At 42.7% G+C, this 13918-nt stretch overlaps 1 protein-coding gene across 1 annotated transcript in view; it reads right to left on the minus strand.

Moving 5' to 3' along the window:
- LOC124799218 (UDP-glycosyltransferase UGT5-like) overlaps positions 1 to 13918 on the minus strand; it is a 177621-nt gene that overhangs the window by 141679 nt on the left and 22024 nt on the right. The window contains exon 2 of the mRNA XM_047262754.1: positions 6283 to 6538. Coding sequence (XP_047118710.1) covers positions 6283 to 6525 — 243 coding nt within the window. The 5' untranslated portion in view covers positions 6526 to 6538. The remainder of the gene's footprint in view (positions 1 to 6282; positions 6539 to 13918) is intronic.

The following is a 13918-nucleotide window of genomic DNA, read 5'->3' on the forward strand; positions in this document are numbered from 1 at the left end:
GGATGCTACATCAGCAAAGAGTAGCATCGCCTACTCAAGAGTTTATTCTCACTGTCGCTTTCTTTCGCTGCCGCAAATACGTTAATTCTAAAGTGCTCGAATTAGCACATTTCTCATCGCCTAATTCGGTCTCTGTCATTACACAACAACGGATGATCTGGGATCCAGTCTTCACAACAACTCACATCGTGGACCACAGCCGGCTGTCTTCGCCTGGGAGTGTGAGGAGCTGTCTACAAGCGCGCTGAGGCGGCAGCCGCACCGTTCTGCAGAACTTGCACGTGGGGGTCAACTTCCCCTCCGTACAGCAGCACGCAACTGGGCTCTCTACGCCCCTGCAAACAGCTACTACTGGCAACCCCAGATGCTCGACCCGCCGAAAAACAGGCACTCGTAGGGAAGCCGTATTGTACACAACACGCAAACCAGCCACCCACACACACCCTACACTGTGAGCTGACCTATGGCCGATCGCCCACAATGTATGACGACCTCGGACTGTTACTGGGACGCAGCCGCTGCAGCAGGCCCAGGAGAATTCACAGGAGCCCAGCTGCAGCACCCGGACTGACACATCTACCACGAGCAGCCGCAGCGACAAAGGTAACGATGCATGATACCTCGCTCTAACGTAACCTCACCTTGCATGCACTGTCGCAGCCAGCAAGCCGCTACTCCCCTTACTACCCCTCCCACGGCGCAGAGGTTTTTTTTTCCCTTGGCTCTTGCCTTGGCACTTTTTTCCCTCTGCTCTTACAAACCGCTACCCTTCGATCGCTTTCGTTCACTTTCCGTCTCCTGATGGACCATGTCAATGAATAATCCTACCCAGACGCATGGACAACATCACAGCCCGCATCCTGTGACTCCTGATTCGAAAACTAACACGATATACGGAGGTGACAGTAGAATTTTTGGTTTGTTCACCACGTCGGTGTGGGCGTGGAGGGGCCCCACCCTATATAAACGTGGCTGTCTGACCTGCGACGTCACGGCTCACTGACGAGGCAGCAAAACTTATTCATGGACCGCGCTTGAGCCCGGCTGCCGACCGACGCCATGAGACAAAAAAATGGCTCTGAGAACTATGCGACTTAACTTCTAAGGTCTTCACTCGCCTAGAACTTAGAACTAATTAAACCTAAATAACCTAAGGACATCACACACATCCATGACCGAGGCAGGATTCGAACCTGCGACCAGAGCGGTCGCCCGGCTCCAGACTATAGCGCTTACAACGCACGGCTACTCTGACCGGCCAGCCAGTTTATGACTCTGTAAGCTCAACTTAAGAAATAATACCACTGCGTCACCGACGTCTCCCGGCATAAACTGCTCCACTCACTCGCATACTGTACCCAGGGGCTGTGGCAAGGGGGAGACATGGGGGCTATAGCGCGACGTCCCCCCCCCCCCCCCCCCACAATCGAGTATCACATTACACAGGATAAAATGACTTTAGCAATCAGCGACTATATTACTCCAACAGATTCGATAATTTTTTATAATTATGTAGCAAATATAGGTTGCAATATATTTCAGACACATTTTACCAAAATAATAAGAGCGGCAAACAGCTTACTATCTAAACCAATAAATATCATTTGACTTAAAATGGAAGTTTTATTATTTATTAATAAACATTTTTTACCCTGAACTCCAAAACAGTTACCAAAACGTACTTTAACCAAAACCAAATTTTACCAATTTGCCGGTGGAGGACCCCAACTCTCCTTTTGTTAAGCGATATTCTATTCCCCCAAACCCCCCCCCCCCCTTGACCGACATCTAGAATCGTCCGTGACTGTACCCGACCTCCTACACACAATGTGACCCAGTTCAGAACAATATCCTGCAGGGAACTACGTCATTTCTCTTATCAGTCGACTAAGTTTTGGGTATCCTTATGTAACACCAAATCTCTTACATTTCGTTCCTCTTTCATTGCGGTTTTCCGACGTTCCATGGGCGACTTCCATACAATGCTGCACTCCAAATGTACATTTTCAGAAATGTCTTCCTCAAACTATGGCCAAAGTTTGACATTAGTAGACTTGTTTCCTTCTTTCCCTGTGCTGATCTGCTTCTTATACACTGACGGGAAAAACTTGCAAGTTCGAAAAATAATTAACGTACAGTAATGAAACCTTGGGAATACGTTTTGTCTAGGTAACAATTTAAATGATTGACACTGCAAGTTCACAGGTTAATGTAAGCGCGAGATAACCCACATCATAACTCGAGGTGTAGCTCCAGTGTGTCTAGTATGCAGAGAGGTTGGTGGTAGGCCTTCAACATGGTTGCTCCTAACCAACACACGGCCATCACTGGCACCGAGGCAGAACCAGCTTTCATCATAAAACACAACAGACCTCCACCCTTTCCTCCAAAGAGCTCTCACTCGACACCACTTGTCCCAAATGGCAGTGGTTTGGGGTCAGTGGAATGTACGCTACAGGATGTCTATCCGAAGCTGTCCTTGAAGTAACCTATTTGTAACAGTTCCTTGTATCACTGTGGTGCCAACTCCTCCTCAAATTGTGCTGCAGACGTAGTACCACATGCCGGAGCCATAAACCAAACAAGGTGGTCTTCCCTCTTGGCAGGGCCATGTGGCCGTCTGGAGTCCAGTGTTCTTGGGACCGTACATTCTAGTGAACACTGCTGCCAGCAGTGACGTACAGTGGCTGCATTTCTGTCAATTCTTCCTGGTGTATCACAGAAGGAACATCCAGCTTCACGTAGCCCTATTACACGACCTCGTTCATGCTCACTCAGTTTTTGATGATGGCGTCTATGTCGTCTTAAGGGATTCTTTACTGACATCAACTCACCACGTCCGATCTCAACGGTAACTGACGCTCACGACCGTTGCAGCGCGTATTTAAAACGCAAAGCTGATTTGCATCTTCATAGTGGCGCTACTAGCGCCATTCTTATGGGACTGGCACGGCATTTGAACAATCATCACCTTTCACATGTAGAAGCACGCCTACCAACTTCTGTTTGTGTCGCTCAACTCTTCCTTTATATTGCGATTTTTTTCCGTCAGTATATGTTCCTTGCTCCGTGTATCATTCGTTATCTTGCTTCCACGTTAACAGACTCTCTTAATTTTGTCTAACAAGCTGGTAACTAAATTTCACGTGAAGTTTGTCGTTAATCTCATTTTTGTATAATCTACATACTTTCGTCACCTTTTGGTCCACTCAAGATCAATATTCTGTACAGAGGCGACAGTTCACTCTTTTCAACAGTCTTCTAAATCACCCTCATTTTTCAGACGGGACAGCAGTGCCATCAGCCAGTATTATGCTTTTATATCCTTTCACCTTGACTTTAATACGACTTATGAACCTACACTACTGGCCATTAAAATTTCTACACCACGAAGATGACGTGATACAGACGCGAAATTTAACCGACAGGAAGAAGATGCTGTGATATGCAAATGATTAGCTTTTCAGAGCATTCACACAAAGTTGGCGCCGGTGGCGACACCTACAACGTGCTGACGTGAGGAAAGTTTCCTACCGATTTCTCATACACAAACAGCAGTTGACCGGCGTTGCCTGGTGATACATTGTTGTGACGCCTCGTGTAAGGAGGAGAAATGCCTACCATCATGCTTCTTACTTTGATAAAGGTCGGATTGTAGCCAATCGCGATTGCGATTTACCGTATCGCGACATTGCTGCTCGCGTTGGTCGAGATCCAATGACTCTTAGCAGAATATGGAATCGGCGGGTTCAGGAGGGTAATACCGAACTCCGTGCTGGATCCCAACGGCCTCGTATCACTGGCAGTCGAGATGACAAGCATCTTATCTTCATGGCTGTGACGGATAGTGCAGCCACGTCTCGATCCCTGAGTCAACAGATGGGGACGATTGCAAGACAACAACCATCTGCACCAACAGTTCGACGACGTTTGCAGCAGCACGGACTATCAGCTCGGAGACCGTGGCTGCAGTTACGCTTGACGCTGCATCACAGACAGAAGCGCCTGCGATGGTCTACTCACCGACGAACCTGGGTGCACGAATGGCAAAACGTCATTTTGTCGGATGAATCCAGGTTCTGTTCACAGCATCATGATGGTCGCATCCATGTTTGGCGACATCGCGGTGAACGCACGTTCGAAGCGTGTATTCGTCATCGCCATACTGGCGTATCACCCGGCGTGATGGTATGGGGTGCCACTGGTTACACCTCTTGTTCGCATTGACGGCACAGTGAATAGTGGAGTTACATTTCAGATGTGTTGAGACCCGTGGCTCGATCCCTGCGAAACCCTACATTTCAGCAGGATAATGCACGACCGCATGTTGCAGGGCCTTTCTGGATACAGAAAATGTTCGACTGCTGCCCTGGCCAGCACGTTATTCAGATCTCTCACCAATTGAAAACGTCTGGTGAATGGTGGCCGATCAACTGGCTCGCCACAATACGCCAGTCACTACTCTTGATGAACTGTGGTATCGTGTTGTATGGGCAGCTGTACCTGTACACATCATCTAAGCTCTGTTTGACTCAATGCCCAGGCGTATCAAGGCCGTTATTACGGCCAGAGGTGGTTGCTCTGGGTACTGATTTCTCAGGATCTATGTACCCAAATTGCGTGAAAATGTAATCACATGTCAGTTCTAGTATAATATATTTGTCCAATGAATACCCGTTTATCATCTGCATTTCTTCTTGGTGTAGCAATTTTAATGGCCAGTAGTGTAGTTTCTATTTCCTTTATGGCTTATTCAGTATACCGGTAGAACGTTAGAGGAGAATGACTGCATTCCGAGCACTGCTTTTTTTCTCCCATTCTTACTGCTCCCTCTTCATTCTTAACATACTGGGCACCATCCATGTTTCTCTATTGTGTATAACCTTTTTCTGTAGATTTCAAACATCTGTCACCACATTAAATTGTCGAGCGCTTTCGATGGGTGGACAAATCCTATGAAATACCTTCATTTTCTCATGTTTTGCTTACATTAGCAGCTGTTAATGTCGGAGCTGTCTGGCGCTTTCTCATTTTTAAAGCCAGATTAACGGCCTTCTAACAGATCCTTAATTTTATTTTCCATTGTTTTGTTCATTATTCTGGTCCGCGAGTTAGAAGCCTGAGCTGTCGAGCTGATCCTGACGTAGTTGTCGCATTTATCTTCTTTCAGTATCTTCGGGATTGTGTGGGAAGTGCGAAGGTGTCTGCAGTCTCTCACACATTTTACACAGTAACTTCAATAATAATATCTGATGTTATGTTGCCAATAAGGACATGTCCACTGCCGTTGCGCCTGCATGTGCGTCGGTTCAGTTTCTGATTCAACACTACGCCGCCGACTTCACAAGTCGCTATACAGAGCACTCAGTGCTAAATTCTTAAAATGGGGTGTAATTGACGTAAGATAAGCTCTTACCAGATATATAAGAGCAACCCAGCGTGTGTTTTACCTCGAAATATTGATTGAACACGTATCCCTCCCCTGGCCCCTCTTTTCAACTCACAGCTTAGTTTGCCATTACAACTCGTCATATTGCCACAAGCACATCTTCAGTGTTTTGAAGACGGCTTCCAGCCCAGCGTCTTTCACTTGAAAATATCGTTACAATTCCTTTTTATGGACAGAGATATTATCATTATCCTAGAAAATTCTCTCCCCAAAGGGAGAAGGCCAATATGTAGATGAGACTGGGGCAATTTAACGAAAGAATAAGATGACTAATCACTTTGTCTAATTTAACGAGAGGAATAATGTGGCTAATTACTTAAATCCATACTTGTAGGTGGCGTAGCCACGTGGATACTAGTAACGCTCCACATGGTAAGGCAGTAACTATTCAACAGTGAAACCCCTGACGCCAGTTCAGAGTGTGTAAGGTAACTGCCATGTACACTGATTAACATATTATAATTTTCAATACAATCAACATAAGCTCTTATGAATAACTGATAAGACATTTGTTTCTTTTATTACAGATGATTAAACAGACAATATGCACTTTGCAGTCACATTTTATTCATTTATTATTCTCGATAATCCTACTACAATACTCAAAAACTTTTGAGGCAGCCGACTGAGGCAGGTTGACCGCGGAGGCGCTACCTCTTAATCACAGTGTTCCCCAACAGGTTCCCTGCATGAGAGTCAGTCACATTGACCACTCAGCTACAAACATGCACGTATGCTGTTAAATGCCGATAAAAATTTTAAAATATTTTACTGGTGTAGTATACCATTTTGTAAAAACCTTTAAATTCGTTAGGCTGCAGCGAGACACTCACTCCCCTGAGGTGGGGCCATTCGTCCCTGTGCAGTGCAATGTCGTGGTAGTTGTGCAGAGGCGCCTTCCTTGGGAAGTAGCTGAGCACCGTCACGTTGTGGCCCTTCTCCGCCAGCGCCGACAATAGACGGTCGAACATGACGAAGTGACTGGGGGCCGAGAACCAGAGGGGCGCCAGGATGTTGGCACCCTGCGAGCCCAGCCCACCCAGCAGGACGGCGGCGAGCAGCGAAAGGTGGCGCATGGCGAGCTCCCACCTGCAATGAACACAAAACAGTTGCTCTACAGTCCATCGTAATACATAATTCCATGTTTCTCAGCAGGAACAGTGAATCTACGTGTTAGCCACGCCAAGTGAATGGTGTTTGTTGTGCTCCACATTTCAGATTGTTCCTACGTGATATGGTGACGCTGAAGCATTCACCTTTGGCATGATACTAAAAATGTTGTGTGTGAAATCTTATGGGACTTAACTGCTAAGGTCAACAGTCCCTAAGCTTACACACTACTTCAGCTAAATTATCCTAAGGACAAACACACACACCCATGCCCGAGGGAGGACTCGAACCTCCGCCGGGACCAGCCGCACAGTCCATGACTGCAGCGCCTCAGACCGCTCGGCTTATCCCGCGCGGCATGATACTGTAAAAGGGGATACAAAACCAATCAAACGCAAAATCTACGCAGTTTGCACGCATAGTTAGTTATATTGAAGTCTTTAGGCTTACTTCCAGTATTTACTTATTTTTTTGTCTTTGAGTAAAATCATGCATGTCAGATAAAATCGTTTCGGAAACTTTGTTCCAAAAACTTGAAATAAAATTTAAACATTTTTCTTGTTGATTTTATCGTGGCCCATGGTACACCATAGTTGTCACTGTGCTGGCTTCAGATAGTGCCACTTTCCCATGCACAGTATACTTTGAGTATGCATGAGGCGGACAGTTTACAAACTTAGCCATTTCAGAAATGCTTCCACCCTTGGCCTGAAAACCATGTTCATACCCTTTTGGACATCAGATAAATCGTTCCAGTTCCACATTGCAACAATTGCACTCTTTCCGTGTCCACCGATATGCTTCATATACTCTCCACTGCTAGTGCTGCCACCTCCTGTGTGGACGTTGACGTCTAACACATGTGGTGGTCACATTAATGTGACTAGGCCTACCCGGATAGCCACGCGGTCTAACGCGCTGCTTCCCAAGCGGGAAGGCGTTCTGGTCCTCAGCACGAATTCGCTCATCAGGTTAGTGTTGAGGTCCAGCCTGTGGATGGTTTTCAAGGCGGTTTTCCAGCTACCTCGGCGAATGTGGGCTGGTTCCCCTTATTCCACCTCAGTTACACTGTATCGGCAATTTCTGTGCAAACACTGTTTCCACATACACGTACACCATAATTATTTCACCATGCAAACATCTGGGGTTACACTCATCTGGTACGAGATGTTCCTGGGGAGTCCACTTGGGGCCGAACCGCACAGTAACCCTGGGTTCAGTGTGGGATGGCAGTGGGGTGGGTGGACTGCTGTGGCCCATTGTGGGGTTGAGAACCAGTGAGGGCTACAGCGGAACAAAGCCTCTCTGTCGTTTCTAGGTTCCCAGTTTAATACATACATACATGTATGCATACAATGTGTGGTGCATCCAGAACTTACGTTCCAATGAACTAACTAAGAAAGAAATATTGATTGGAATATTTTCATACCAAGTGAGGTGGTGCAGTGGTTAGCAATGCATCTGGGAGGACGACAGTTCAAACCTGTGTCTGGCCATCCTGATTTAGGCTTTCCGTGATTTCTCTAAATCACTTCAGGCAAATGCCGGCATGGTTCTTTTGAAAGGGTATGGCCAACATCCTTCCCTAATCCTATGGGATTGACGACCTAACTGTATGACCCCTCCCTCCAAATCAACTAACCAACCAATATTCACATAGATTCACTGACTACTTCCCAATGGTCACCATATTGTTGAGGCATTTGTCATAATGTTGCACCATCAGTTGTATGTCCACATCATAGGAGTCCATCGCCAATGTTTAGAGCCATAAAGCCACTTTAATATGCATCTCAGTGTTGTTGTGGAAAGATTTTCTTGACAGAAAACGCTTCATGAGATGGAAGAGAAGAAAAACACTTGGAGAAAGATCTGGGCTGTAGGATGGATGGATGGATGGTCCAATATCTCACATCCTAACTGATTCAATACATTTCATGTGGAGTTGGCTGTATGGGGTCTTGCATTGTCATGCACAGGAATACTGTCACTTGTCTATATCCCATATCTCTTGTTCTGGTTCAACCTCCTCAGATTTTTCAATGTCTGACAATACTGATCACCATTTACAGTCTCCCATTGCTGTAAAAAATCGCACAGGACACCAGGTCGAACTCTGAAGAGAGTGGATGTAATTTTTTCACAGTGTATGCCTGCTTGAATTTGGTCTTCACAGGTGAACAAGTTTTGTTTCTGGTCTGGCATGTGACACCCATGTTTCATCACCAGTGACAATATAGTTGAGAAGCTCGTCACCTTTCTCTGCGTATCACTGTATGAATGTCAGTGCTGTGGTCAGATGTTTAGTTTTATCATCACCTGTTCGTTTCCTTGGCAAGCATATTGCACACATTTTACATCAACCAAGCCACCAGGAGACAGTTTTGTGCAGTTGTGAGCAAGATATCTGGAGGGACACAAATGAATTACAGACATTGGCTGCGAGTGGGCATTGATCTAAATCAATGGGGTAAGTTTAAAGTTTGTTCTGGACCAGGATTTGAGCCCTGGTCTGCTGCTTACATGTCCAAAAGAACAGACACCACATAAATATATACATCTTGGGGGAATTGAAGAGAGCCCTGAATTTGTTGAGTGCCAGTTCTGCAAATTGCTCACTGCATACTTTCCATTAGTTCTGGTGTCCCCAGTGACTGTCAACCACTACAGTCCTTGTCATGAATATTGGTTCATCGTTCAATAAATTGCCTACACCATCATCTGACCATACTGTTGCTCATACTGTCGTGTCCATACATGTGGCGCAATCGGAAATGGGCATCAGCTGGAAGTTGGTTCTGACCATGCAAAAATCTGAGAACTGCACGAATGTTGCAGTTTGTGGGAGACAATATCAGAGTAGTCATTTTATCCGAGCACTGTGCAGTTACCACTGCCGTCACAAGACAAATTTCACTTCATTATTCCCACACACCTCCTCTTTACTCCTGCCCATGCACATTCCTGTCCGACAACTCTTGCAATTTCTGGACCCAATTAGAACTTAGTTTCTGGATGAACCTCATATTTGTTCACAATAAACATCAGTTTCATGCCACTGAAACACTGCTTTTCATAATCTGCATTTTTTCCATCCCCCAAAATGTATAAACTAATAACCCTTGAGGAAAAAATTAATAGGATCTTTTTTGTAGGGAATTTAATGCATTGTAATATTTTACTGGGAAATATTTTTGCTAGATGCTGTGGTTTCTGAGACATTCAGGAGAATCCTCAAGAAGCCACCTTTACGCACACCCCCATCCCTATGCTCACACACTACTAGTCAGGATTTTTAGTATCTTTATCATGACGAAACTACACCAAATTTTTCCCCCACATTCAAAGTTCTTTGGTCTTCTCTGACAGGGCTATTTACTACTGATACCACACTTTGTTCAAATGGTTCAAATGCCTCTAAGCACTATGGGATTTAATGTCTGAAGTCATCAGCCCCTAGACTTAGAACTACTGAACTAACCTAAGGACATCACATGCATACATGCCCGAGGCAGGATTCGAACCTGCTACCATAGCAGTTGCGTGGTTCCGGACTGAAGCGCCTAGAACCGCTTGGCCACAGTGGCCGGCCACATTTTGTTAAATTGCTGTGAGAAGTAATAATAACATACAATCAGATTAAGTTATAGGCCATATTGTGTAACTTCAGTGATGACGAGATGATAAAATCTTGTACTCTCTCTAGCCATGTATGCTTAACAATTGAAATGTCAACACTTTCATATTCAGTAAGAAGGGTGAACCAGAAATTACTAAATGCATCTGTAGCTGACAATATGCATAACTTACCCATCAAAGTGATTCTCATTCTATTCTCCAAGTGATACATAATTCAATACGAGACTATGACGCAAAATACAGAATTACCTTTATTTCATCTCTATCTGTGTACGTCTTGTCACACAGCATACCATATAATGGAAACCATTGCTTTGTTATCATTTAAGAGTGATTTCATTTAGCCACTTAACATGAGCAAGTGACTGAGCCATGTGTCAGAGACAACAAGATTTCATATTTATTGAAATGCAATACTCTAGAGCAGTTGCAGATAAGATGCCTTCAGCTTTTCTTGTACTTCCACAGTTGTTGCTTGTTTACCTGATGCCAATTAGCAACACCCATCTTGAATTCTTAAATGGAATGTTGAAGAGGTCCTACACAATACCAAACAGTCTGTCTTTGTTTTGCTGATTTAACACCTATTTCGTGAATCAGTGATGCCAAAGACCTGCACTAGTTTGTACCTTCATTTCTGCCCCACAATTATGAAGTTCTTCCTGAAAATGTAATGATTTTGGGGGAGACAAAAGTGAAGGTACAAACCAAACTATGTCTATGGCATGGAATTTTTTTTCTTCTGATTGCTTTTAAAACTTTATCCATTATGATGAAGAATAGGCATGGCGAAGCACAACTGCCTTGTTGGATTCTTCTCTTTGTTTTCTACCAACCTGGCATCCAAATTTGAATCTGCATACCGCTCTTAGTTTCAACCCATAATTACCCAACTTGTGTGATGATTGATAATTTTATCAAGAACTTACTGATGCTACAGACATTTCCGTATGTGCCTATGCAGTATATGGCCACAGATTTTCTTTATATCCAGAAAAAAAGTGTTTTATTTTGCTCCTAGTAAATTTCAAGGAAAATTCTTGAGGAAAAATGAGGTCGGTAGTTAATCTTTGAGATCAGAAACTACACTGCTGCTATTTAAATGTAGATTCAACAGCTTTCTTTATTTTATCCAGAATGGTGGACTCACACAGTTTCAGTCCATGGATGTTAAAGTTATATGTCTGCTATTGGTGTACTAATTCCTGCACTCTTTTTAAATAATAGAATGGTGTTTCCTGTTCTAATGGTTAGGAATTGCATTTCCTTTACATGTATTAGAGCTCTGTACTGCTACGTAGTGATGCAAAATGCCTAGGCATTTATAAGTTGGGCCAAATGCCCAGCATAAATGTCTGGGCAAACACCCAAAATTCATAAAAGCCTAGGCATTTATGCATTTTAAATGCTGAATTGATAAGCAGTACTTATAAAAAAAATTTAAACTGATATTCTGCATTGGAAAAGATGTTTTGCAACACTGCTTCTGTAGTGGTTTGGTAACGAAGCTGAAAAAGCTGCTTAAGGGTTAGGGAAGTGTTATTAGGGGAAATAAATTGGACTGTAAATATACATAACTGTACATTTTTAATGAGGTAAGCTCTTTGGATAGTACATAATAAAAAAAAATAAAACAACACATAAGTTTCAAATTAATTCTTAATTAAAGTATAGTTTATATTAAATAGGAAGCCTGTAGGTAGTATTTTTACTTATACTATACTAGTGTAAAAAATTAAGAGTAAAAAAGTTTAACCATAATGATTTTAATTAGGGATGAGTCATGTGCTGATTCTGATTCCACAAGTCCAAGAATTGCCCCAATTCTCTAGGAATTGACTAGTATCAAAATTCAACAATTCCACCTCCATGGGCATTGATTCTTTGTTATTAAATCTTTTTTATGTTAGTGTTCTCATTTTATCTTGTCAACACTGTAGTCATACAAAAGCAGATAAAGAAAGGAGTAGAATAGAAAACTATAGACTGTCTCAAATGTTGCTGCATCTGATAATAAAGAATTTTTTTTGTTTTTTCACTGTAAACAGTTTAACGTTTAAGAATACCATTATTATAACGAAATGCATGCCACCTGTTTAATACATTCGGTAATAATTCTCCTATCAATAATCACTCTTTGGTAGCAATCAGAGATTTGAGACAAATTGTGAACTGTATTACATCACAAAGTGATGACCTAAGGACAATGTTTTCTTATCTTTCTTATTTTTTTATACTGTCTTATCACTACATAGCTGTTCATGCGGTGTTTGTGTGGATGGTGTGCACATGCAAGAGACAGACAGAAAAATAGAGAGAGAGAGAGAGAGAGAGAGAGAGAGAGAGAGAGAGAGAGTGGTTGAGGGAGTGATTTTTTTTGGGGGGGGGGGGGGGGAGCAAGGGAGAGAGAAGAGTAGAATTGCTAAAAATAAAAAGCCTTTCCTTGGTACAGCAAGTTGGAATGTTAGTAAAAAATCTGCTTCTCTCTTCTTTCCTTTCATTCTTCGCAATAAAGGCACTGAATGACATACATATGTTTAAATGTAAACATTTACTAACCTCTAATGTCTGGAGTATTGTCCCAGCCCTTATCTTAATTGGTAAACTATACATTCTAGCAGCAAAAACTTTAAAAAGTACTTTTTTTTTATAAATGCCCAGGGTTTGGGCATTGCTCGACCCACATCACTACAGGTACTGGTGCAAGATCTCTCCAAGTGATCTGATCTTTTCTACGTATCCAAACGGGTCAACATATTTGCTTTTGTACTGTCAGAATCATGTATTTTAATGCTAACAGGTGTGCCATCTTCATTACTATTTAACAAAGTATCATTCCCATTATATATCAATAACAATCACAATTTCTTTGAACTCCTGTAATATTTGGTTCTTATCACATTTCACCTGAGTTACAGGCATTCTAGAATGCGCAACATGTTTAGGTTAAGGACAACACCATGCCATATACAGGACAAACACTTGAGAATGACTCATGACTGAGTCAAAACTGGTAGTCAGAAAAAGACTACATCATAATTACCAATAAGAGCATTTAATGTCAAAAAAACATACAATGAACAGTTGCAGAAGAAGTATAGAGACAAAAAGCTTTATTCAGATTAGAAAATTACACATGGGCTTTAGATGTATAAAGCATTTCCCCAAAATATATTCTCCAGACATGAAAATTGCTCACTGAATACAATTGACTGAAGAAAAAAAAGAAAAAAGAAGAACAGTGACATTAAAGATTGACTGTCAGATCGTAGCAGACATTTTAGAGTGGAAATTTCTGATCTTAAAAACCAGGTTTTGGATGACACTGACAAAATCTCTGGCCGCAATACCACCATTAATAACTGCAACACAAGGCAGTATGGAAATTTCTGTGGTGCAATCAGCTTCATAATTATCATTTCAACTGGTACTTTGCTGCATGAGTGACACTTTTGCTCTGAAAGTTAAATTTTGTTTTCTTTGTCACAGGTCAAAATTTTAATTCGAGCTCACATGAAGTCTTACCAACAATTGTTCTTCCCGCGAACCATTTGCTACTGGACAGGAAAACGAGGAAGGATAGTGGTACAAAAAGCACCCTCCACCACACACCGTAAGATTGCTTCCAGAATAGAGATGTAGGATTGTTGCGTTAAGTAAATTTTTTGTGTTTCAGACGTAGTTCAAATCGAACAATGGAAACTCAAGGTTGGAATATCA

This window comes from Schistocerca piceifrons, chromosome 5, assembly GCF_021461385.2.
Source record: "Schistocerca piceifrons isolate TAMUIC-IGC-003096 chromosome 5, iqSchPice1.1, whole genome shotgun sequence".
Classification (NCBI taxonomy): Eukaryota; Metazoa; Arthropoda; class Insecta; order Orthoptera; family Acrididae; genus Schistocerca; species Schistocerca piceifrons.